Here is a 24,071-nt window from a genome sequence, read left to right on the forward strand (position 1 = left end):
TCAACGTCAGTCTGCTCATGAGCAGCTGAGAGCTGTTGGTCAAGCCCTCAACCGCACCGCCGGAGAGGCCGACCTGGGATATGGGAATGTCGGACGGACGGGTCCGCGCGACATCCAGCACATCAGACAGGTTCAGCCACAGAATGGTGAGCATCACCTGACCCAGGGAGCGTACGGCCACTTTCGTCGCTCGGAGAGCAAGGTCAGTGACGGCGCGCAGCTCAGTGAAGAGCCCTGGGTCAGTCCCGCCCTCGTGCAGGTCCATGAGCATCTGGGTCAGGTGGACCAGCAGAATGACCATGGCATGCAGTGAGGCGGCTGCCCGTCCCGTGGCACTATAGGATCTCGCCACAAGCGTAGACGAAAAACTACAGGCCACGGGCGGGTGCTTAGGATTGCGCCGAGAAGAAGCACTCTGAGGACACATAGCATCGCAACAGAGCGTTCAGCCGGGGGAACCCCAGTGTACCCAAGGGCAGCGGTCCCATCGAGGGGAGGAAAGGCGGATGAGATCAGTGAGCGGTCCTGAGGAGACAAGGGGGTCTTCTAGGACTTCGAGATCTCATCATGCACGTCCGGGAAGAGAGGTATTGGGGTTTGCCGCGGACGAGGGTCGGCGGCCTTACCAAAAACCAATCGTCCCAGGAAAGCATGGCCGTCATCTCCGGATCAGACTCAGGCACAGCCGTATGCACACCGGAAGGTGGCAGCTGTGACGAGCCCTCACTTCCAGAAGACTCAAGCCCACCTAGTGATGCTGCAACAGACATGGCATCTTCCTCTGTAGCTTCAACTGAAACACGCGGGCCACCAGAGGGTAGACTCGCGGGAATCAGCAGTTCACTAGCGGGCACCGTCATTGAAGAGGGGGGCTGGGGTCACGGACACATAGTCGGCGCCTTGTTCCAGACCGTAACCCTCAGGTCACCCTGGTCACCCGCCGAAGATCGGGGGGTGGATGAGGGGACTCTCACTCTTGCGAGTTCACCGAGTCTCGACCTATATATGACGCGATGATCACGTTCCCTTGCGAGAACATGAGTCACCCACGAGCGCTGTTCAAGCATGATCAAACACACTAGACAGCGCTCGTGCCCATCAGAGTCCGATACCAGTCCGCTGCAACCAGAAATGCACGGGCGAGCCGTCTTTAAAAAGACGTGCCGCGTGCGAGCTCTTTTATGAGAGGAGAGAAAAAAACTCCGCGATGTTGAAGCGCACTGGGAGACACACACACACTGGCAGATTACTGCACAGATCAGCAGGCACTGTGAGCTCGCTGCAGATCGCCGTCACACCAACACCGGAGAGAGAAGCTCGTCTCGTAGAGCGAAGTCAGAGATGACTGTGGAGTGAAGAAATACTCTTGGCTCCGAAGCGAAAACATATCTGCTTGTTGCCGGCTTCTTCCTTTTATACCCACGAGGTGGGGCGGAGTTACGCCATGCAAATTCCGCAGACCCATGGCATTTCTTTGCGATAGGTGTTCTAAGCGAAACCCCATTCGTCGTCATCCGACGTAACTCGGAGTGACAACGAAAGGGAACTGTGACTTCCTAATGCAGGGGTAAAAAAAATATTTTTAATAAATAAAGAAAAACAACTACAAAAACCTATTGTATAGCTCCATAAAATGCAAAATATAGATCACAAGTCATCTGGACCACTTTTATGAAGTTTTGTTCCAAAGAAGGAAGTCTTATAGGTCTAAAAGACATAAGGGTGTGTAAACAGTTAAAGATTTTTTTGGGGGGGTGAACTATTCCTTTTAAGTGGTTAAATATTTGGGAGTATTATAGGCAATAAAACGTTGAGAAAGTGTAGAAAAAAATAACAATTTAAATGATCTAATTAGGTTTGTAATTGAAACTCTAAACTCCAAAAACATCAAAACTAAAAAGCAATTTAAACTTTCTGTTTGCAGATCTATTGCAAGACTATGTTGTAGGCAAATATTCATAAGAGATGCACTGGGCGTGATGGGAGGAAACAGCAGTAGTAAATCCCAGTGTGTGATCAATTCCCAGCATTGAATTGATGGTGGTAAAAGTGCATTTAAATTCCCAGTGCCCTAGCAGACAGGGAGGCTTGACAGAGACATGAAGGGAGAGGAAATTGCAGAGAGGAGTTGGAATCGTCCCCTCCTCGCTCCTGTGCCCTTCATCTTGATTGAAAATGTCAAAAGACAGCATTCAAAGTCATCAAGTGAGAAGGGCTGCCCGTAAATTAATGTGAACGCAACCGCATTCGGGCTTGTCACAATCATCAGCAAATGACCTCATTATAACCTCCGTGAATTCGGGCTGAATTCCGAAAAAATTGCTCTGTGTCGCACATGGCTCCTTTCTGTTCTGTTGTTTACATTTATGGATGTAGATTTGTGGCTTAATTCCAGTTGATTTATTGTTTTGTTCTGGATTTAATATAAAATATTTCCTCTCACAGTGACAATGAATGTTACAATCGTTTACACACGTTCATATTCAGAGCTCTACAGTTTGTACAACTAAACTTGACACAACAAGATATTACCAGGAGAGTCTGGACAAATTAATGTTGCTAAAAGTACATCACTATATAAGAAAATGGGATTTCTGATATACAAATACGACGTAAAGGATGGCAAAAGAATCAGATATTCATGCAGTTGAGCAATCTGTGGCTCACATTGTGAAATATTGCAAGTAAGACCTTACTTTCAGAGGAGCTATGAGAAGATGAGTAAAATAACAAAAATCTTTCTGTTTGTAATGGCGTTGCATCATCAAGTCTTTATGTGTCATCAGTTCTAAGGCGAGACGATGCTCAATGCAAACCGCAGTCTATGGTGAAGTAAAAGCAACATGTCTTATTAACATTTGGCAAAAGAACCATGAATGCGTAGAAAATAACATAAAATTCAATTCTGAATTATCCTTTCGTTTATCCATTCTGTATGTCCATTAGGAATCATCTTCGGTTTTGATGACATGAAAAAGCGTGACGTTGAAAATGACCTGATGTCCATTGTTCCAGGCGTAAAGCGCCCGTTCTCGAGCGTTGTAGTCAAGCATGGAAATGTGAAAGTACTGGTTGTGGAATGGGATGTCCATGTACTCATACGTTGAGGACTTTGTGTTGTAGGAATAATACACCTTGGCTCCGGTCAGATGGGAATTGGTGATGTACAGCGTGCCGCAGATCATGAATGACTCTCCTGCGTTCCTTTTGGAATATTCCGTGTTCCACGTCTGGAGAACCTCCAGCGTCTGCGGTTCTAACTGGGAAATCACAATGTTTCCTGCATTTTGATTGGTGGCGTATACAGCCCACAAACCCAGCTCATCCGCCATCAGGTCAATGTCCGAGAAGCCTCCCCAGGTGTAGGGGTAGACGTTGTGGAAGCCGGCGTACTCCAAGGCACGCTGGGCAAGAACCCGTCCGGTCTCAAAGCTGTATTTGACAATGATGTTGCTCTGCTCCTTGTTGTAGTACAGAGAGCCATTATAGACCACATGGTTGGTTCCAGCCCATTTAAAGGGAAGGTAATAGGTTCGCGATTCCTGACCAGAGATGAAATCTTCAATACTTTTATATTCTCGAACCACCTTGCTGTTGGTGTAAGTGTCCATATACCAAATCTGTGGGAAAAAGACAGAGTGAGATTTGAAGTATGTGGATAAGTGGCTCACTAAATAATTTTACACCTGGCGGAAACCGGTTGTTAGAAATCCTGGGAAGGAAGAAGATTAATCAGATATATGTCAGAACATTAATCAGCTTGAAGAACACAGCGCCGCCCCCCTCCAGAACTCACCCGGTTATTTCTTGGAGATGCTAGAGGGTCGGTCATCCATGCGCCAAACCGCGTCCCAGATGTCTTTATCGTCACAGGGCCGGTGATTTTCATTAATTTCCCACATGCTATAAAAATCCAAATTAATATTCTTTATTTTTAACATCATCATCTCTTTTTCAAATGGCTGGTTTCCTAGAAGCAATTTCATTCCTTCTAAAGACTTGCTTTCGGTGCATGTAAAAAACAACAGCAACTTTTAGTGGTGTACTAGCTTAGTGCATCCAAACCCCAACGCTAGGATGTAATTATCCGAGATATTAATAACATATTACAACATCTGTTGAATTTGCCTAACCAACTCATTCATATTGTAAGGCTTTTTAACACTTAATTATCAGAATCACAGGTGTAATATGAAGATTGTTGAAAACTCATAGTTATTTAATTGCCTTGCTTGACGTTCACTAAGAGTAATTGAATATCCGATATGGACAAACAGTCGCTGGAGGTCAAATCTGAGTTTTTAGGTTTTGCTTTGGGCAAGATATTTTTAGTTTTAATTGAAACATTACTTTGCAACCTATTTTTACAGGGTGTACTATAATACACTTTAAGCTAAATTAATTTCAGTAAATATAAATTAAATAAATCCTAAAAAACATAATTAATAAATTAATAAGGATTACTTTTATTCAGCAAAGGTGAATTTTAAATCTCTTTCCTATTTCAAATAAATACTGTTATTTTGAACTTTCTCAGTAAAGAAACCTGAAAAAAATGTGTCATGGTTTCCACAAAAATATTAAGCAGCACTGATAATAATAAGAAATGTTTCTTGAGCAGCAAATCATCACATTAGAATGATCTCTAAAGGATCATGTGACACTGAAGACTGAAGTAATGATGCTGAAATTTCAGCTTTGCATCACAGAAATAAATTGCATTTTAAAACAGTGCAACTACAGTTCAATCCCTGCATTATTTTTCTTCACCTCTTCCACCTCTTTTGTTAACACCCCTTAAGAAACTCATTGGGACAGTTGAGCCTGAAACCTAGTTAATCATGTTAGTTAACCCAAAGGTTCAGCCAATCATAGCAGAGGTTAGGTACGTATAGAATTTTTAAAGATACAGTAGCAAACACAACCAATTTAATTCTAATGTAATGTAAAATGATATATGAAACAGTGAAATATGCCCCTTTAAAATGCTTGAACTGTGAATGTAAAAAGTGCAGTAAATTCCGTCTAATAGTACTTACGATAGTTGTGGATTGTACTTACTGAGTTTGCTCATGCAGTTTCGTAGACGACTATCCAGGCTGAGGACTCTCTGATAGAGCTGCTCATAGTCATAAGCTCCCAGCTCCTCCTGGATGCCCGTCAGCACAGCAGAAAGATTCCTGATTTCCTCTTTGAACTGAGAGATCAGCTTAGCATCTGTTTTGTACTGCTCCAGCACAGGAATCAATGGCTGGAGTTCATCCATTCGATCGTTCAGCTCCTATAGACACACACACACACACACACACACACACACACACACACACACACACACACACACACACACACACACACACACACACACACACACACACACACACACACACACACACACACAGAGGCTGTTATGCTTTACACGTTGGTCCCAATAAACAATGTTTAGTCGTGAAACGCGTGTAGTTCTATTATAGGCCTGCATATGTTTAGCGTTTTGACTGAACACATACAATATTCATGCCTAATGCTGATGTGTGCATTTCCAAGCAGCAGATCTTTTGTAACCACATAAAAGAACATACCTTAAAGTTTCTAGCCATTATTGTTTTCCTGTCTTCTTCAATTTGCCGGAACTTGGTCCGTAACCCTTTCATTTGATTTTCCATTTTCATGACATACTGGAAATCGCGCTGCGTGCGCAGATTCAGGACTTCAATGGACTGAGACATGTTCTGCACCTGCATCACAAAAGCACAAGTTAAGAAGTAGGGCTAAACTAGGGGTGGTTCTCATAAAAAATAAAAATAAAAAAAAACAGCTCAACTGTTTTCAACATTTGATAATAATAAGTAATGTTTCTTGAGCACCAAATCAGCATATTAGAATGATTTCTGAAGAATCATGTGACAATAAAGACTGGAGTACTGATGCTTAAAATTCAGCTCTGCATCACATGAATAAATTACATTAAAAAAAAATATTATTTAACAAATAAATGCAGCCTTGTTGAGCATAAGAGCCTAAAAACTGGTCACCACTGGTCACCATGGACATTTTTTTTATAGAAAACAATACATTGCTTGAGCGACATGAGGGTGAGTAGATGAATTTATTATTGTGTGAACTATCCCTTTAACCACAGCGGGTGAGAAGCACCTTCCAAAGACACATTTCTTTGCATATGTTATGCATAAACTGACTACAATTAATGATTTTTTAAAAACGGGCTGATAAAAAAAAAAAAAAAAAACATTGCAGTCACTCCAATCTCATGGTGTTTGTCCCCATCAAACTGTCTGATTAGCTTCCTTGACTAGGGCACTAGAAAAGTGGAAATCCATGAATCATGAATGAGATGTAGGTCTGGGTTTCTTTTCAGGCTATAGGGAAAATGGAGGCGTTAATAAATGTACATATCAATATTAACGGCAGTCAGGCTCCCGCTGAATTGAGGCATGTATCATTTATCATAAAATCAGGTATTAATGACCTGCATAAAATCAGCCTCTTGTGAATGCAATGGAAGCACCAATGAGTGCTATTGGTTTTTCCTTGTGTGTGTGTGTGTGTGTGTGTGTGTGTGTGTGTGTGTGTGTGTGTGTGTTTAAAGGTCCTAAGTGGGAATTAGAGTGATAAAAGAGGATAAAAAATGATGGGGGAGGGAAATATGTAATGAGTGATTGAGAGACCGAGAGAAATAAAGAGCAAGAGGACAAGTGTGTGTGTTTGTTTATGTCAGTATTAGTGATGAGCTGTACAGTACTGTAGCTCCTAAAATGTGAATCCCTGAGGCAAAACAGTACATTAGTTGTCCACACAATATACACTAGCCAAATGATGCGTGTGTGTGTGTGTGTGTGCGTGTGTGTGTGCGTGTGTGTGTGTGTGTGTGTGTGTGTGTGTGTGTGTGTGTGTGTGTGTGTGTGTGTGTGTGTGCGTGTGTCTGTGTGTATGTGAGAAAGAACAGAAAGCAAGAAGAAATGCAGAGTGAAAAAACCTTGTGATATTACAGGGCTTTGCCATATTTTGAATATTAACATTATGTTCGCAATGCATGTGGTGACAATAGGTATTATTGTATAGGTAATGGGTATAACTATAAGAAACATTGTGAATATAATGATTTTAATGCGACTGTTTATTAGGCCATTACATTTCCGTAAGACCGTCCGAGTAGGCTAGTTACCCTTTTATTAGTATGAGAGTATGAGAACATTCAGACAAAGATATTCTAATAGTATTAAATATTAATATTTAGTTGGAAAATATATATTTAGTTGCAAAAATGAGTTGGCAAGTTTGATTCATTTCCATGAATATATTAAGGGGAAAAAATAAATGTGTGTATTCTACCTTGAAAAAGGTAGGGGTCAGTAAGATTTTTAAGCTTTTGAAAGAAGTCTCTTAGTCTTATGCTCACAAAGGCTGCATTTATTTGAAACAGTAATATTGTGAAATATTATTACAATTTAAAATAACCTTCTATTTATATACATTTTAAAATGTAATTTATTCCTGTGACGGAAAGGTGAATTTTTTAACATTATTACTTCAGTCTTTAGTGTCACATAATCTATCAGAAACCATTTTAATAGGCTTATTTGGAGCTCAAGAAATATTTCTTATTTATATAAATTTTTGTCTTGTTTTGCTGCTTAATTTTTTGTGGAAACATTATTCATGTTTTGTGGATTTTTTGAGTTATAGGAACAGCATTTTTCTGAAATAGAAATGTTTTTTTATCATTGTAACATTATTTACTGCCACTTTTGATAAATTTAATGCTGAATAAAAGTATTTAAAATCTTACTGACCCCACATTTTTGAATATGTATTGAATATGTATTTTGAATGTGTATATATATATATATATATATATATATATATATATATATATATATATATATATATATATATAATGTCATAAAAAGACAGAAGAGAGATAAAATGTGTGTGTTTATTATACAGGAGACCTTCTCCAGCAGCTGTCGGAGCTGTCTGCTCTTGGCATCCCTGGAGCAGAGGTTTTGTTCCGGTGCGACCACTGTGCAGATACAGCGTCCGTCTGCATCCTGTGCCGAACTATACACCTGCCATCCTTCCTTGGGACCAATTGTCTGTAGACACACACACACACACACACACACACACACACATACACACACACACACACACACACACACACACACACACACACACACACACACACACACACATTAAAAGAATAGTACTTTGTAATATGATTGCTAATAAGCAAAGTTAAAAGTGGATCCTAAACTAAAGTGTTACCATGATAATAATAATTAAAATACTACTACTACTAATAATAATAATAATTTAACATTATTATTTAGGGTACAATGGGGCTAAAGGTGCTCAGGGGTAAAATGCGCATTTGACTTTATTCTCTTTTAAACCACTAGTTTGCACAACAACAACAAAAAACGATTTTGATGACGCACGTGGAAATTTGGCTGATCCTTGACACGATCGCAGACAGCAATGCAAAGTTGATTCTGCACTTATTTGATCTAAGTTGTGTTTTTAAAATGTTGTAGATTTATCTAGCAAATGAAAATCGACAAAATTAATGTCTATATTTTGAGACAAACATCTTATAAATGATTTCCGATTTCGAAGGTAAATAAAGCAACAGTTTTTCAATAACGGAAGAATATGTAAAAGTATGGTATTTGGGGTAAAACAGTATGTTTAGTGAAAATTAATTATTCTATTTTGTCAAAATAAACAGAAAATAGCACAAACTTGCTAAAGTGATTGTAAAGTATTAACTTTAAAAACATATTATTTTTGCTAAAGTATTTGTATAAATAATGTGTGCTTTTTGCCCCATGCTGGCGAGCCTTACCCGTGTGTGAGGCAAAAGGCCCACCTTGCCACCTCATACATTTATACGATTTAAAAAAAACAAACACTTTTTATGATTTATTTTCACAAAAGATTATGTTGCTCTATCAATGTTCAGTAAAAATATATACACATTTTTTTTCGTAGGGTGTGCCTTTAGCCCGTTGGACCCTACAAATAATCTTCAGAGCTATTAACTGTTGTGACCATGTCTGGTAACTTGATATTCAAATCCATCCGGTTCCTAAATTAATCATTCTGTGAACTGATCGGCTATTTCAATGAAAAGATCTAAATCAAAAAAGGATTTGTTTATGGATTTGACATTGCTACTCATGAAAATGCTAAGGATGGCTAGGGCAGATGTCAAGATTTTCAGTCAATTTCTATCTATTTGTCACACAAATCTATCAGTATGACTTCAAAAGACTGAATATTTCACTTGAGTCATATGGACTGCTTGTATGGTGCTTTTGAGTCCTTTTTGAAGTTTGAAAGCTTTTAATCCATGGAAGAAAAAACGCATACATGTTTGGATTGACATGAGGGTTGAAAGTAAATGACAGAATTTTTATTTTGGGGTAAACTGTTTCTTTATTTATTTATTTTAATGTGTTGTAGATAAAATAGGACTTGCATTTTAACCACTGAGCTAATCCAAAGGAATGCCGTTTTAAAATCTTTCTTTCGTTGCAGCCTTGAGATCACCATTAACAACAAAGCTACGGCAAGATGCTAAACCCCACTGTTATCATGCAAAGGCGTTGTAAACCGTTAAAGACATTTACCAGTTGAAACAGACAAGCAGGAGTGCCATTGCAACTTTCTCAGAAGATTAATGAAATAAATCACTTATTTGGACTGAAAAGCCCACACGATAAAACCACTTTTATCTATTGGAAATCTATCTTTTGCTGGACCTGAGAGCCTGTGACATCATAAAGTGGGTGTGTCCCTGTCAGTCACAATAATGCCAGTGTTCTCTCGCTCTAATTCACTTGCGCTATAACTGATCCAATTCCCCAGCTTTGATGTATAATTTGTACAGTCGAGTCTGAGATTTGGAATGCGAGACGTGTAACTGTGCACTCAACGGATACAAGCAGGGTTTAAAAAAATAACAAAAACAATACAGGGAGAAAGAATCGGGATAGAGATAAGAAGGGATGGAGAAACAATAAGGAGGTTTCGAGGATTCACCTGAGAGGACAAATTGATAAGCTTTCCCGTTGAGGAAAGAGGCATTCCATGTCATACATGCACGTGCACACACTGAATTCTCTGACGCTCTCCTTGACTGCCTCTGCCTCTTTGTTTTTTCTACCTATCTGTCCCACATTTTTATTTTCCCCCACTCTTCTCCTCTCAATATATTTGTTTTGCGAGTATGACATTGCTTTTATTAACTTACACAATATGGGCAGTTAGGCTACTTTGTTTTGCTCTGCCAAAGAAAATAGTTACAAAGGAAGCTTAAGTAACACACAGTAGTTTCGTTTATTTAATGATCATCATTAATTTTGAACAAATCAAATGAATTAATTGAAGACTGAATTGTGTCATTCCTGAATGAATGTGTGCTTTTGTCGAATCGGCTGAATGAATAATGACTAGCTCATAAAGATGTCCACTAGTTTTGATCCTGAATGAATCTGTGTTTTGAATGAATCAGTTCAGTGAATTGATTGACCGCTCAAAAAGACCCTTCTGAAACCTAAAATGACAAACGGGACACCCTTCGGTCTCATAGACTTAGCGGACACACGCACGCGGCAGCCATTGTAAGTCCACAAGACCGAAAGTGCATATTAAGTGTGCCATTCAGGACAGGGCCTGGCACTAGTTTTTCTAAAATCATTGGTTTTTGAATAAGTCGGTTAGGTGTATAATTCAATGACTCACTCATAAAGGCAGTCATGTTTCGTTCCTGAATGAATCCTTTGTTTTTGAACGAGTTTGTTCAGTGAATGATTACTCGCTCATAAAGATGTTCACTAGTTTCGTTCCTGAATGAATTGGTGTTTTTGAACGAATCAGTTACGTGTATGTTTTCTGAACAAAGTTTTGGAGGAGCATGTTCAAATGATCTGTTCAATCAGCACAAGAGGAGGCCTATATATATATATCCTACTCACCTATGCACCCTGTCACCAAATATGCATTCTCTTTTACTCTTTTATCTGATTATTTGTAAGTGTAAACTAATGAAATTATTAATTGACTTGCTTATAAAAATGTTCAATTGTTTTGATCCTGAATGAATCTGTGTTATGAACGAATCGGTTGAGTGTATTGATTGACTCGCTCAAAAGACGGCACTAGTTTTGTTTCTAAATGAGTTGGTGTTTTTTTAAAGACTCTGTTAGGTGTATAACTCAATAGGTGTGTTCAACTTAAAGCGGCACTGTGCTGCGCAGAGCGATTGATCGGTGAATAACATCAAAGTACCACAAGAGCGATTGGAGAGCAGATGGTTCCATATGTTTTCGAATCGCTCTTGTGGTACTTTAATGGTATAAAGCCACTGGTATAAAGAGTGACTGAAAACCCCCACACCAATGCAAAGACTGACAACCTGTCTAGACCAGTAGTGAAATTGCTATTTTGCGTTGCAATATTTTCTGTAATAGAGTAATTTATAATAAATGCAGTGTAAGGTAGTTATGCACGTACCTTACATTACATCATCAGCAGTATCTCACAAAAGCACAAAATGATGGATTCTTTTACAATCACCCAGAGTACAACATTCAAGTCCACTTCCATTTATGTTTGTTGATGAAAACAAATTGCACCCACCATCAATTCAGACAGAGAAATACCAAATATATCACAATATCTGGACAGAGCGTCGAGGAACATACACTGACCACACAGGTACTGATGATCATGTCTTTTAAATGGACTCACATTTCTGTCCTGATGCTGGAAATCATCATATTTTTATGTCCATGTCTGAGATTTGTACTGTGATATTAAATACACAGCAGAGAAAACAGCCCTCCTATCTTTAGTTTTCACTATATTTGGCGCTGTCATGCTTTCAATCAAGTTCTGATTTAAGCAACACCTGTTTGAAAATGAAAAGACTGCTCAGAGAAGTTGGGATTCTTTTTTTCTCGTTCTTTCGCTTGCTTTCACTCTTGCTTTCTTGTGCGCCTCTGACCTCTAGACTATATCTCAATATCTGAGTACACTTCTGAAAGAGAACGAGGCATAGAAAGATAAAAGGAATGCTTTCATTCATTATCAGTCATCTTCTCAGCGATAAATCTGTCGAGTAATAAGTGAGGGTGTGGCAGTGTTCGTGCACAGCAGATTTATTATTATATTGTACAAGTATGGTTTATTACATTCATCATATGCACGCGTACTGTGGTTATCAAACATGCAGTGACATTCATTCATTATTTGTTGTTTGTAATGTTTAGATTAAAAAATTAGATAGTTAGCAATCATATCTCCTGAGATTTCATAAAGTCAGATACGCTCTGCATATCTTTTATGAATGTCACATAAAGGTAAAGGTTCAAAAATTGTGTTTTTGCAGACATGTATTAGAAGATCCAATTTTGGGTTTCCCAAAGAACCTTTCAGTGAACAGTTCTTACAAGAACCATTTTTTTCTTAGTGTGAAGAACATTTTAATAATCTAAAGAACCTTTTTCCACTAGAAAAAAAAACAACCTTTTGTGCAATGGAAAGGTTTAGTGGATGTTAAAGGTTCTTCATGATGGAACCATCAATCCCAAGAAACAACCTTTATTCTTAAGAGTGTATTCTGGGCCAGATGACAAAAAACTAATGTCTAGATATTCACAACACAACATTATAAGAAACATAATGTGAACAGATCAATACATGATTGAATCGGCTTTTCCATTCAAAGTCATTCAAAAACTAGCTATAAAACCGAACACTGAATGCTAAATAAGGTGAAGGTCTGTATTATTATGAATTCCTCCACTGACATTAGAAAGCTGTATCCCGTAGGTGTGTAATGCAATTTGTCACCATAAAAAGCGAATTTCAGCACGTCAAATTAATCATCATGAATCACTCATCCCACAAGCAACAACAATGTAATTAGAAGCCCATTACACTAACGTCCATTCATTTTCATAGACAAACATCCCTCTTTCTTAGAGTCTGTGGGGGTTTTGTGTGTATATGTACTTTTGGACCTTTGACATTTTGTGAACTTGGATATGGTGAGGCCAAAATGCTGGCATAGAAGTACTAGCTATGTTATCCAATGGTTAAACAAATTGTTCAGAAAAAAGCAATTGTCTGTCTAGTGCATGCAGATATACTGAATGTCTGTATGTGACTAGTTCACTTCAGCACCACAGCGGTGTGGACAGCTCCTGTCCGGCTATGACTAAACACCTGAAGCACATCACCACACTCGTTTTAGCACTTGTTATATCTCATTATGGTGATTTTTTTCAGCAGTAGTGTCTTTACATGAAAATGTCCTGCAGTTTTCTTTGATAACATTGCATTAAAAGAGATAGCAGCTTGATTAAAACAAATCTGTAGATTTCATGACAATGCTATATGCAGGCCGTTTATATATTTTGTTAATGCCAAAATTAAAAATAGAAGAGACTGGGTAAATGCAAAAAGCAGTTTAAATCGACATACATCTCCTTGTGGTTCATTCCCATTCGTCCCCTTCCCAGTGTGCACTGGGGCGTAAATAATTATGGTTGCGTTGTCTGACCATTTGCCAGTTTTGATTTTGTTGTCACTAGTTTCTGTGCTGTCACATTTTAGGTATTCCATGCATGTTTGTTTTTTGTCACATGTTTATGTGGTGAGTATTTATGTGTTGTTATTAGACAAGCACTTTGCTTCCAACAAAGGGAACAATTTGCTTAACATCGGATACAGCATCATCAGAAATATTTGTACTTAATCTAATTAGATTATTTCATACTATTCATTAACATTGAAGTTTTGTTTTTGGCAAAAAAGTAACTTCAATTTAATTTGTTATATTTTTTGGTGTGTAGTTGCTCATTTTCAATTATTCACCTTTGTTGAGATCATTTGATTAATCATTTTATACATTGCATTTAATTATGCGATTAATTAAAATTCAATCATTTTAATACGTACATAATTTTATATACTGTATCATTTTTACAGAGGCAGCAGGTTATTTAGCTTATTTACTGTGTTGGGCAGTGGACCAGAATTGATCAATCCACCATTAAATATCATTTCATATGCATATGCAGGGTATGATTCCACACTGACAATGAAAAAAAAAATACAAAATTCATATTTCCAATTATTAGAAATATTTGCTGCATGTCCCTTTATCTGTTTGTAACTCACTAATGCATTCCTGGAAAACATCTGGAAAGACAAATGGCTCTCCATGCTTGAATAAACCAAAGTTTAATATCTGCGGACTAGTTTTATTTTCCTCCATCACGTACATATTATATGATGCATAATCATGAGAACTCCAATGTTAGAGGACCCTATATTACATTACATTAAATAATTATATTAAAAATATAACTTTGAGATTTCAGCAGCCAACTTAATTTAAAATATCAATTTCTATTTCCTAATACGGCATATGCAATCCGTTTAAAATAGATCCAGAAAAAGAGAAAAATCAAGTACATTGCATTATCTTGAAATCTTTTAGCTTGCAACTCATCACATCAACTTACCATGGATGGATACAGCCCGAAGACAATGAGGAAAAGCAGGGGCTTTATTGCACCGAACAGAATGATCATGCTGTTACGTCTCTATCGCACTTTTCTGGCGTTAATGTCACGTCCTCGGTGTGGCAGATGATGCCCGAACAGAACAGGGCGGATTGATCCACATTCATTACCGTGCAGCTCCACCGCGCGAGTTCCCGCGTGCAGCCAATACTGAGCGCGCGCTGCCCAAAGTTACGACCGCACGCGCATGAGGTTTCAGCAGACAGCGCGTGAGAGCATCCAACACTACCAAGGCGACCTTAACAGCGGATGTGACGACATTTGATTATTCCAAACGTGAACTTGTTGAGCAACAGTGGCGAGTGAATGCAGCCACTGTACCGTTCCAATGCATGCAACACTTGTGAGCTGAAATGGTCAGGCCAACCCTATCAGAGTGTCAGTGGTCGCATGTGGTGCTGGAGCAAATGTACTCGGCAAAAGTTCCACCTCCAATGCATATAGGCTACAGTGGGGTGCAGATATTAAAATACTGTTGTTAGGTTTAGAAAAAGAAATGTTTAAAAAAATTAATACAATAATAAAAATGTAAACGTCATTCAGTTTTAAAGAGGAAATTTTAAGTGCAGTTTTTTTACATTTTTAATTTAAACGCAAAAGAATGTAACATTGTTTTTTTTTTAAAAAGCTACCTGAACTGTAACTTAGCCTACCTTAACCATATAGGCGGCTACTGTAAAAATTCTACGAGATTTGATGGGAATCGGATAACAATTCATTTTACTGTAAATTATTGAAAAATATTTTCTGTAAGTTAAGGAAAGAAATGCCTTAAATAATTTATAGTCAACACATTTAATTCATGAATACATACAAAATATTGTTAAAGTTGTTAGACTTTAACAGTAAAGTGATGTTCCCAGATGTCCCTGAGATGACATTTTGTCTCAACAATGTAGTTTACCAGGATTACACACACACACACACACACACACACACACACACACACACACACACACACACACACACACACACACACACACACACACACACACACACACACACACACACACACACACACACACACACAAACCTATAATATACAGCATCCTGAAGTTTTAAAGATGTATGCAAAATAGATACTGAACACCTTCCCAAACCACCCACATCTGTTGAACTGATATCCATGAGGGAAGTCTACATGAGATTCATTGAGGCAAAGGTGGTTGCTCAACACACCTACTGCCAAGATATTTTTTTCAGTATGACACAGTAGGTAATCTCTAAAGACCTGGTCATACAGATAACTACTACTTCCTTTCTCTTTAGATGAATATAGTTTTTAACAACCTTCATTTCACTCACTTTTTTGTGCAAATTTTAGGCTCATCAGTAGATACAGCCAACAGCATAATTAGTCCTTACTCTGGTCTCCTGTAGAGCATGTAAAAGCTTTCCATGAGTGTTCGCTGCTTGGGTAAGACAGCAGCCCCAATTCAAGCTAATACTTACAAATACTAAAGCAGTTAGGGAATGAGAGCTTATATGAAGAGTGTTGATTTGCTTTCAGGCTCATATCCTGAGTGGTATTAGCTTATGAGAAGTTATTGTTTCTCTAGTTAATGAAATAATAAAAATCAAAGTTATGAAAGTTTTCAGACGTACATGGTAACGGTTGTCAGATGATTTTGTTCACACACAGCAAATCCTCATCGTGGGCAAATTATGCTCAGCAAACAATTTGAGTTCATCTCTGGCAGAGCGTCTTGTTTGAGGATGGTAAATTGGATAAATTCTCATCCGCCGTTTATTTGCACATACAGCCTTCTGTGAGAAAACAAACTCAAGTGCTTGAAAATGAGCTTTTGTTGAATCTTTCTCTGCATGTTTATGTAAAACTTATTGTAATTTGCCCTTTCATATTTCACTTGCATTATTCATGAGTCTATCAGAGAACTCTTTGCTTTTGCTAATGATCAGGAGATGGTATTGTTACTTACAAATTCACCTCCTTACTTTTGTACACTCTCATACTAATAAGCCTAGGGTGTCGGTTCTCCTGGTCTGTATTTCACTTGTGAATGTGTGTTTGTGGTGTTTTTTGAGAGTAGGTGTGCATGTGCTGTAGTCAAGTGCTAATGAGCCATCGAGCACCTGAGCTTCCCACACCACCTCACCATCGCATAAATCTCACTTGCTCTCCTCAATCTTTTCTTGCTCACCCATTCCATGTGACTTGGCATGACATCTTCTTTTCTCTTTCTTATTTATAATTGCTTTACTAAAGAGTACAGTTGCTCAGCAACACCTGCTGATGGCTTTCATTGGCTCCGATATTTGTGAGTTTCTTAGTATTTTGTTTTACTAAAAAGCTTAAAGGCATTGTCTTGTCTGGTGGTTCATTACAACAATCCGTGTGACAATTATGTTCTGTCTAGTCTGCACCTGTTCTCGTTAGTCCCTGATTAGTTTACCTTTCTACACCTATATCTAGTTAGTTTCCTCATTTCCTCCTGTGTATTTATACTCCCTGTTCTGTTCAGTCCCTTGTCGGCTCTCGTTTATTTTGAACATTTTTGTGTTTGTCCCGCCTGAGTTAGTTTCAATAAAAACTGTAGTTACCCTCATCTTCGTCTTGTGCCTTCAATGACCACAACAGTGTTACAATATTGTTTTCCTGGGTCAGAATGCGTCATTCATTAAACAAGTCCTATATTTTACACTATCTTTAGTGTGTAGGCTTTCTTTTTGTTCATGCAAATGGTTTGCAAAGTTACGGAGCACAAATCCACTCCAAAGGGAGTTATTCTCTATATCAGTGTGAACTGTTTCTGAACTCCCTCAAAAGCCTCAATTGTAGTCGCGAGTTCTTATCCAGGAAACATGTCACACTCACAATATTCCTCATTTAAATAATTCTCAATTTAAATAGTTGCCCAAGGCTGTACTAAATAGGGGCGATGCCTGGTTGAGTTTCGTCTGTGTTTAACTCCACTTTTAGACATACTCTCACAAACTTCCCAAAGCACTTCCCTTCAGAGGAATCCCCATCACCATTTTGAAGTGCGTTCAACTTCGTCAAGTGGGTGCGGGAAGTTTATTTGGACAGACCCTCTACTCCACGATTTTGACAGAGGAAGCGAGTCTGCTCAATATGTACTCTTCAGGCAGATCCATAGACCACAATGCAACATGATTGTGACGTCACAGCAGATCGTACTTCATTTACCCCCGCACGACACTAGTGTATGAATTTTATTAAGTTATTTTCACATTTAAACGCATAATACTTTGTTACTTGCTTAAGCTGATCGTTTTTACACAGTCATAGTTTATTGTATTATTTAGGTTTGTGTAATTTTTTTTATATTTTCTTCAACAGCCCAAACATGCATACAGACCTAATGTTGCATAAAACAAATTCATAAGTAACAAAACTGTAAATAATAAATCAGCTAAATTACGGATTCCAAGTGATGAAGGGCTTAGGGCATTCCATTTAAAGACGTTACATGAGTTCCGCCAGCCCGATCTCACGGCAATTCGTACGAATTTTACGAGGTGGCTAATTCGTACGAATTCATACGACCTCACTCGTACGAATTAGTACGATTTTTGCTAAATCGTACATATTTTACGAGTTGCCCAATTCGTATGAATTTGTACGAATGACCTACCCCTGACCCCGCCCCTAAACCTACCCATCACGTGGGTTCAGACAAATCGTACGAGTGAGGTCGTACAAATTCATACGAATTAGCCACTTTTTAATCACTCTAATCACACCCAATATTTACAAAACATGCTCGAAGTGGTCGACCAATCACAACTCACTGGTCCAGCTGACCAATCATAGTGCATTGTGCTTTTCGGAAGGAGGGTCTTCATAGAGACAAGAACTAAACAAAGCGTTACTGACAGACTGGGAAGAGATGTGCTGCAACAATGTAAAATATGTAAAAAATAAGTTTTTTTTTTTTTACATTCAAGCATGAAAGCTTCTTCTAGTAGGCCTCAAAAACAAGACTTTGTAAAAGGGCATAATATGGCCGCTTTGATGTGAAGTATGCACTCATTTACGTCACTCACAATCAAATTCTTCCCTTACATGTAAATTGTAAAGTTTTAGATGATTTTGATGTTTAATTACTACAGGTTTCTATAAGAGGATTCGAATGTGCAGCACAAACAAGGAACATATTTTTTTCCTTGCTGAGTCATTCTCCAGTAATGGACCACAATTTAGCAGTACAGTGACTGCTGGGAAAATAACAAAAACTGCTTCACATGCATCCACAAAAAACTCTTGAGATTCATATTTCCATTGCACATGAATAATTGCTGTATATTATATATTAATCTGTAGTGGAAACTGTCTGGAAACATATGTTATATGCTGCACTAGTGGCTTTTGGAAACTGATAAACTAAAGTTTATTAAACCACAGAAGCTCAAGTGGCACTGGACTAATTACCGCAGCGAGTCGCAGGAGGAACCCAATGCAGCAAAAACAATTTGTCCCCTGCGTGAGCCATTCTCTAGTAACAGAGCACAGGTTAGCAGTGTGTCCAGATATAAATGATTACCTGTAATAGCAATTTCGGATCAGCGCTTCCAAAATGATTATGGATTTTAAATGCAAGTTTGTTTGTAGTTGATCTTGGTATTGATTTTTTTTCTTCAGTTATGCAGGTTTAATTTAGGTTTATCACTATTCACTGACTTGAATAGAGAGAAATTACACTGGTGGAGTGGGGCTGTGGTTTCTTTAGTATTTGAGATATTGATAGAGTGCGGTATTTGAAAGTGTGTATTTATTAGTGGCATTGCATTTAGATGTAATCTTGTGCAGTCATAGCTATCTGCAGTAGCACATACTGATCTAAAACAATGATACAGATCCCAAAAATGCAGAAAACAGAAGCAGCTACAGTACTTTTCCTCCCATAAATCACTGAAAAACTCTTTTCCACTACAGCTGAACAAATAACAGCTCCTTATTACAAAGCACCTGAAGCGCTGGAGGGGTTCTGCAACAGTCAATGTTCTATAATAATCAAATTTTAGCCTTATCACAACACTCAGCTTTGTCTAAGGGACAGGAATGCGGTGCAGACCGACGGTATCAGCAGAAGTGAGAGACAAAGAGAATGTGGATGGAATGGAGAGAAGGAAGTTTAAGGTGAAGTGTGTAGTTTCACTTTATTAATATTTACTGTTGTATGTTTCATTTGAAGTATTTGAATTCCAAATCATATTATTTTGAAAGTAGTATGTGCCAAATGTGACCAGATGGAGAATTATTTCAGGTTGATTTTCAATGTATGCAAAAATTCTAGTTGCACATAGCCACAGATGATATTAAGTGAAAATAGCTTTATTTTCTTTGCAAATAGTTGTTAGATGCTATTTATACTATAGTTCAGAGGTGGACAATGTACACAGCTTGAGTGAAAGTACAGATACTACTGGTCAAATATTACTCCGTTACAAGTAAAAGTTGTAAAGACCAATTTTTACTTAAGTAAAAGAACAGAAGTACTTGTTTTTTTAAAGTACTTAAGTATCAAAAGTAAAAAGTAAATGTCAATGCATTGTTTTATTATTGTTGCATTGTTGTATGTAATACTTAAAGTTACTTAAGCCTCTGAATCTATGCCTTCCTATGCTCATATCAATATCAAATTTTTTTCTAGAACACAGTTCCAGTAGTGGGATTGAATGTGAGATTGAATAAGTACACTCAATAATGTCCACAATGGTTCCTTCAAATAGTGCCCTATTTAAAGTTGTTTGGCTTTTAGTATGAATATGTTAGCCTTACTGTTATCTATAAGCTAGTGTGCTCCAAAACAATGACAAAATTCGCATTTAGAAGCAAACCCAACGTCGAAAATGAAAATTAGGTTGATGTCAGAATCCAACATCAGTCGGGTTCTGACGTCAACCCGACTTTCATTTCCAATCAAAATCCAACGTCGGGTTCTGACGTAAAACTGACATCAGGTTCTGACGTCAACCCGAATTTATTTTCCAACCAAAATGCAACCCCTGCAACCAAAATCATCCCCTGACTGAAGTCACTTCTTTCTACTTGAGGACCATCCATCCATCCATCTATCTTATTTATTCATGTAGCTTTAAGTAATATTGCCCTCAATGGTAAGTTAAAATAAACTTTGAAATTAGAACATGACACGGTGTAACTCTTACATACATCAGGATATAGGATATGTGATATCAAGATTTCCATTTTATTATGTGGTATGTCCCATTACTGCCATAATACTTACTCCAAACTATATACTTTCTACTAACCAGCTAAGTATGTAATTGTAGTGCACAGTAGCAGTTATCGAATTATAATGCAGCCAGCGAGCTATTAAACTGATTTCCACTGTCTCTCCTTCACTCCTTCTCTCTCTCTCTCTCTCTCTCTCTCTCTCTCTCTCTCTCTCTCTCTCTCTCTCTCTCTCTCTCTCTCTCTCTCGCACACCTCTGCAGAACATAAATAACGACAGTTTATTCCAACACAGCGTTTGTCCAGCTCGTCCCATGATGCACATCTCAATCATTCCCATCATTATCCTGTGCTGATTAGTTTAAACAAAGTGTCGGCGGGGCACATCGGGGAGAAACGGCTCTCATGGGTGCTTCCCCCCCCCCGCATGGTGCAGTGCATCCAAATGCCTCCTTACATCACTGTCTGCCTGCAGGGATGAGGAAGACATGGTTTATCTTCCTCACAACCCGTGTTGAATTCTACAGGCTTTCCTGTGCGTCTGCTTCACAGCTCCCCGCTCCAACAAAAAATGGCTGAAGGAGTGATCTGTCTCACGGCCCATCAGACCGAGGCATCCTCTTTCTGTTGTCGAGGTGCTCCTTCATGGTTCCAGTGGGGATTCCGACAATCTCTTTGTTCCCTATTTCCTCCTTCCTGTTTTTTTTCTCATCCCCTCTCTACTCTCGCCCCCAGTGGAATCAGAGTTCTTCTCACACAATCTCTCATTTTTACGAAGACTTATTTTATAAAAGTTGCTCTTTCATTTCCCCCTCCCCCTGAGCTCAGAGTATATGACTTTCTGTAACAGATCCAGAAAGGTCATGTTTGATCTTACATAAAATACAGACAGAGCAGATTTTTTTTAGAATTTGAACTGAATTAAAGTTTTCTAGAGTTTTGAACTTACCGAGTCATACTGTAAATGTTATTCATTGCACAAAACTCAAGTGTGTCTTTGTTTTAGTGCAGGCTTGGAGTCTAATCATGTACTGGAGTCAGAAACTCATTTTATTCAATTGGATTCTGACCATAGGAGTTGTGTACAGCCAGACTCTCTCGAATTGGACTCTCTCGAAACAACTGAAGTTGTTTGATTAGCATTGATTGGAGTATAAACTAATCTATGGCCAGATTGTAGATTTACAGACTGCTGTGCAGGTCATCCAAGAGAGAGAGAAAGATACACTGTGAAACACAACAAGATATTTTAACGTACTTATTGTGTATTGTGAACAATGTTTTTAAATACTGTGAACTTATTTCATTTTGAGTCCATAGAAAAATTCTTAATATTAAAAAGATTTAAAAACGGTAGTATAATTCTATATTTACGTGAAACACATTCAATTATCAATAGTTATTAAATTATTTATTGAGGGTTTTCGTGGAACTTTACATAAAGGAAAAGGAAGCCTTTTCATATCTTCAGAACTGCATCAATCTGTATCAAACTGCAAAAGGCAATGTAATTTTTAGTAAAAAAGGCTTCATTACATCGTAATGGTTTCCAAACGCTTTGAAATTTCAGTGGTTATTATCCTGAAGAGAGCTTGTGCTTAGGTTGAGGATGTTTCTACTTAATTGCAAAGAGCATTTTGGTGTCTTTTTCTTCCATTTCCTGCCAGCAGTATATGCCCTGTATAATAAAAAGAAAAAATAGCATTGCTATCTATAGAACATATAGGTTTTTGCTACACAATATAGTAGAGTTTACTTGGCAGTCATTTACCTGGCAGAGTAAAATGTGGGACAAGTTTATTTATTATCTTTTTTATTATTATTATTTATTAGCTCTTTTTACATGGTTCCTGATCATTTCAAAGACAAAAAGTCTTGTTAATACTTTATTTTTAATCAAATAAAGACTTTAAGTTGAATAAGTATATGTTGCACTAACTCTAATCAATTGCTTAATATCTGCTAACACTTTATTTTGATGCTCCCCTAAAATACATTCTACTGACTATAATACTGTATATAATAACTTTGCAAGTACATATCTATTTATTCTACTAACCCTAACCCTTAGTCTACTAACCCTAACTAATAATTAACTAACACTCTAATAAGAGTTAGTTGATATGTAGGTGCAACGTTACTTATAGTCAACAGAAAGTCTAAAGGGGACCATCAAAATAAAGGGTCTCGCTTTATATTAGGTGTCCTTAAATACTTTGTACTAGCTTTTAAATATGTTCTATTGTACTTGTTAAAAAAAAATACCTGCATGTAATTACAGCTGTTATTAATTTCTGTAATTACATCCATATTCACTGTTGATCTTTCCCTCATATCTTTAACCCAGCCTTAAACCCACCCATACCACCAAACCTGTCCCTAACCTTACCAGTATCCCGCATCAGCAGCAAAAGTGTTTTGCAATACAATATGAACACAATAAGTACATTGTACTTATTTTTTTATGTAAGGACACAGTAGTTAAAGACACCTAATGTAAAGTGTGACCAAATATGGTGTAACCATAGTCTTAAAGACACAATAGCAAAATAAAATAATAGTAAATAATAGTAAAAAAAAACAAAAAGATGCGAGAATTGTAATGGTCAGAGAAAGTGAAAAGTGAAATTAAAAACTAAATTAAACTGTTTTACCCCACAAACTTCGTCTAATTGCGCCTTATGACAAAAATAATGCTAAAAAATATGACGTTAACCTAACATAGGTTAAATCAGAGATTTTTAGCATTTTCAACTTAAATATAAAGGTTTTTCTGTTTTTTCTGAAGCCAAAACAACACTTGCAAACTGAAACGAACAAATCAACTCTCAGCTTTAATGTGAAATCTAATTATATTTGTACACAAATAATTTTGTGTGGGTTCCTAAATGTGGGTTTTTGCCACTTTGTGTGACAACATCCCAGGATGTAAGACGCTAATTCATATCAGACCTGAGGTGACTTCAGCATAAAACGTTTAATGAAATATGCTAAGCGGAGTGACTCTTGCCCGGGGAGTCACATAAAATCCATAAAATCCTGTTACTTTCCATGTCGTCAGTTTCTGTCGAAGTACAAAACTGCGTTCCTCAAATTAGAAATATCAAGGTCTAATTGACTAACTATATGCAGTCGAGTGTTGGAGCCACAGGAGCTGTCATCGACAGACTGCTGGAAACACAGCAGTTACTTTAGCTACTATTGTTTCCACAGTTTCCAGCTTGCCGTGGATGGGCAAAGAAAGCTTCTGCCCAACAAATGAACATATGGTA

General features: G+C 37.9%; 1 protein-coding gene across 1 annotated transcript; it reads right to left on the reverse strand.

Moving 5' to 3' along the window:
• Positions 1–2,377: 2,377 nt before the first annotated feature.
• olfm3a (olfactomedin 3a) lies at positions 2,378–14,822 on the reverse strand. Its single transcript, XM_077244075.1, has 6 exons — positions 14,559–14,822; positions 7,971–8,114; positions 5,580–5,735; positions 5,062–5,281; positions 3,797–3,903; positions 2,378–3,620 (listed from the first exon to the last, which is right to left on the reverse strand). The coding sequence occupies exons 1-6, from the start codon at positions 14,625–14,627 to the stop codon at positions 2,943–2,945; spliced, it is 1,374 nt and encodes a 457-aa protein (XP_077100190.1). The 5' UTR covers positions 14,628–14,822; the 3' UTR covers positions 2,378–2,942.
• Between the last annotated feature and the right edge of the window lie 9,249 nt (positions 14,823–24,071).

This window comes from Siphateles boraxobius, unplaced genomic scaffold, assembly GCF_051911475.1.
Source record: "Siphateles boraxobius isolate OS27281-9 unplaced genomic scaffold, OSU_SipBor_1 26, whole genome shotgun sequence".
In the NCBI taxonomy this organism is placed as follows: Eukaryota; Metazoa; Chordata; class Actinopteri; order Cypriniformes; family Leuciscidae; genus Siphateles; species Siphateles boraxobius.

What these genes read in the sequence shown, in the direction of transcription:
- olfm3a (XM_077244075.1), bottom strand. Translation starts at nt 14,627, where the DNA reads ATGATCATTCTGTTCGGTGCAATAAAGCCCCTGCTTTTCCTCATTGTC. An exon ending in TCCGACAGCTGCTGGAGAAG is followed by an intron (nt 5,736 to 7,970) that starts GTCTCCTGTATA and finishes TTTGTGATGCAG; the next exon opens with GTGCAGAACATGTCTCAGTC. An exon ending in AAACTGCATGAGCAAACTCA is followed by an intron (nt 3,904 to 5,061) that starts GTAAGTACAATC and finishes GGATTTTTATAG; the next exon opens with CATGTGGGAAATTAATGAAA.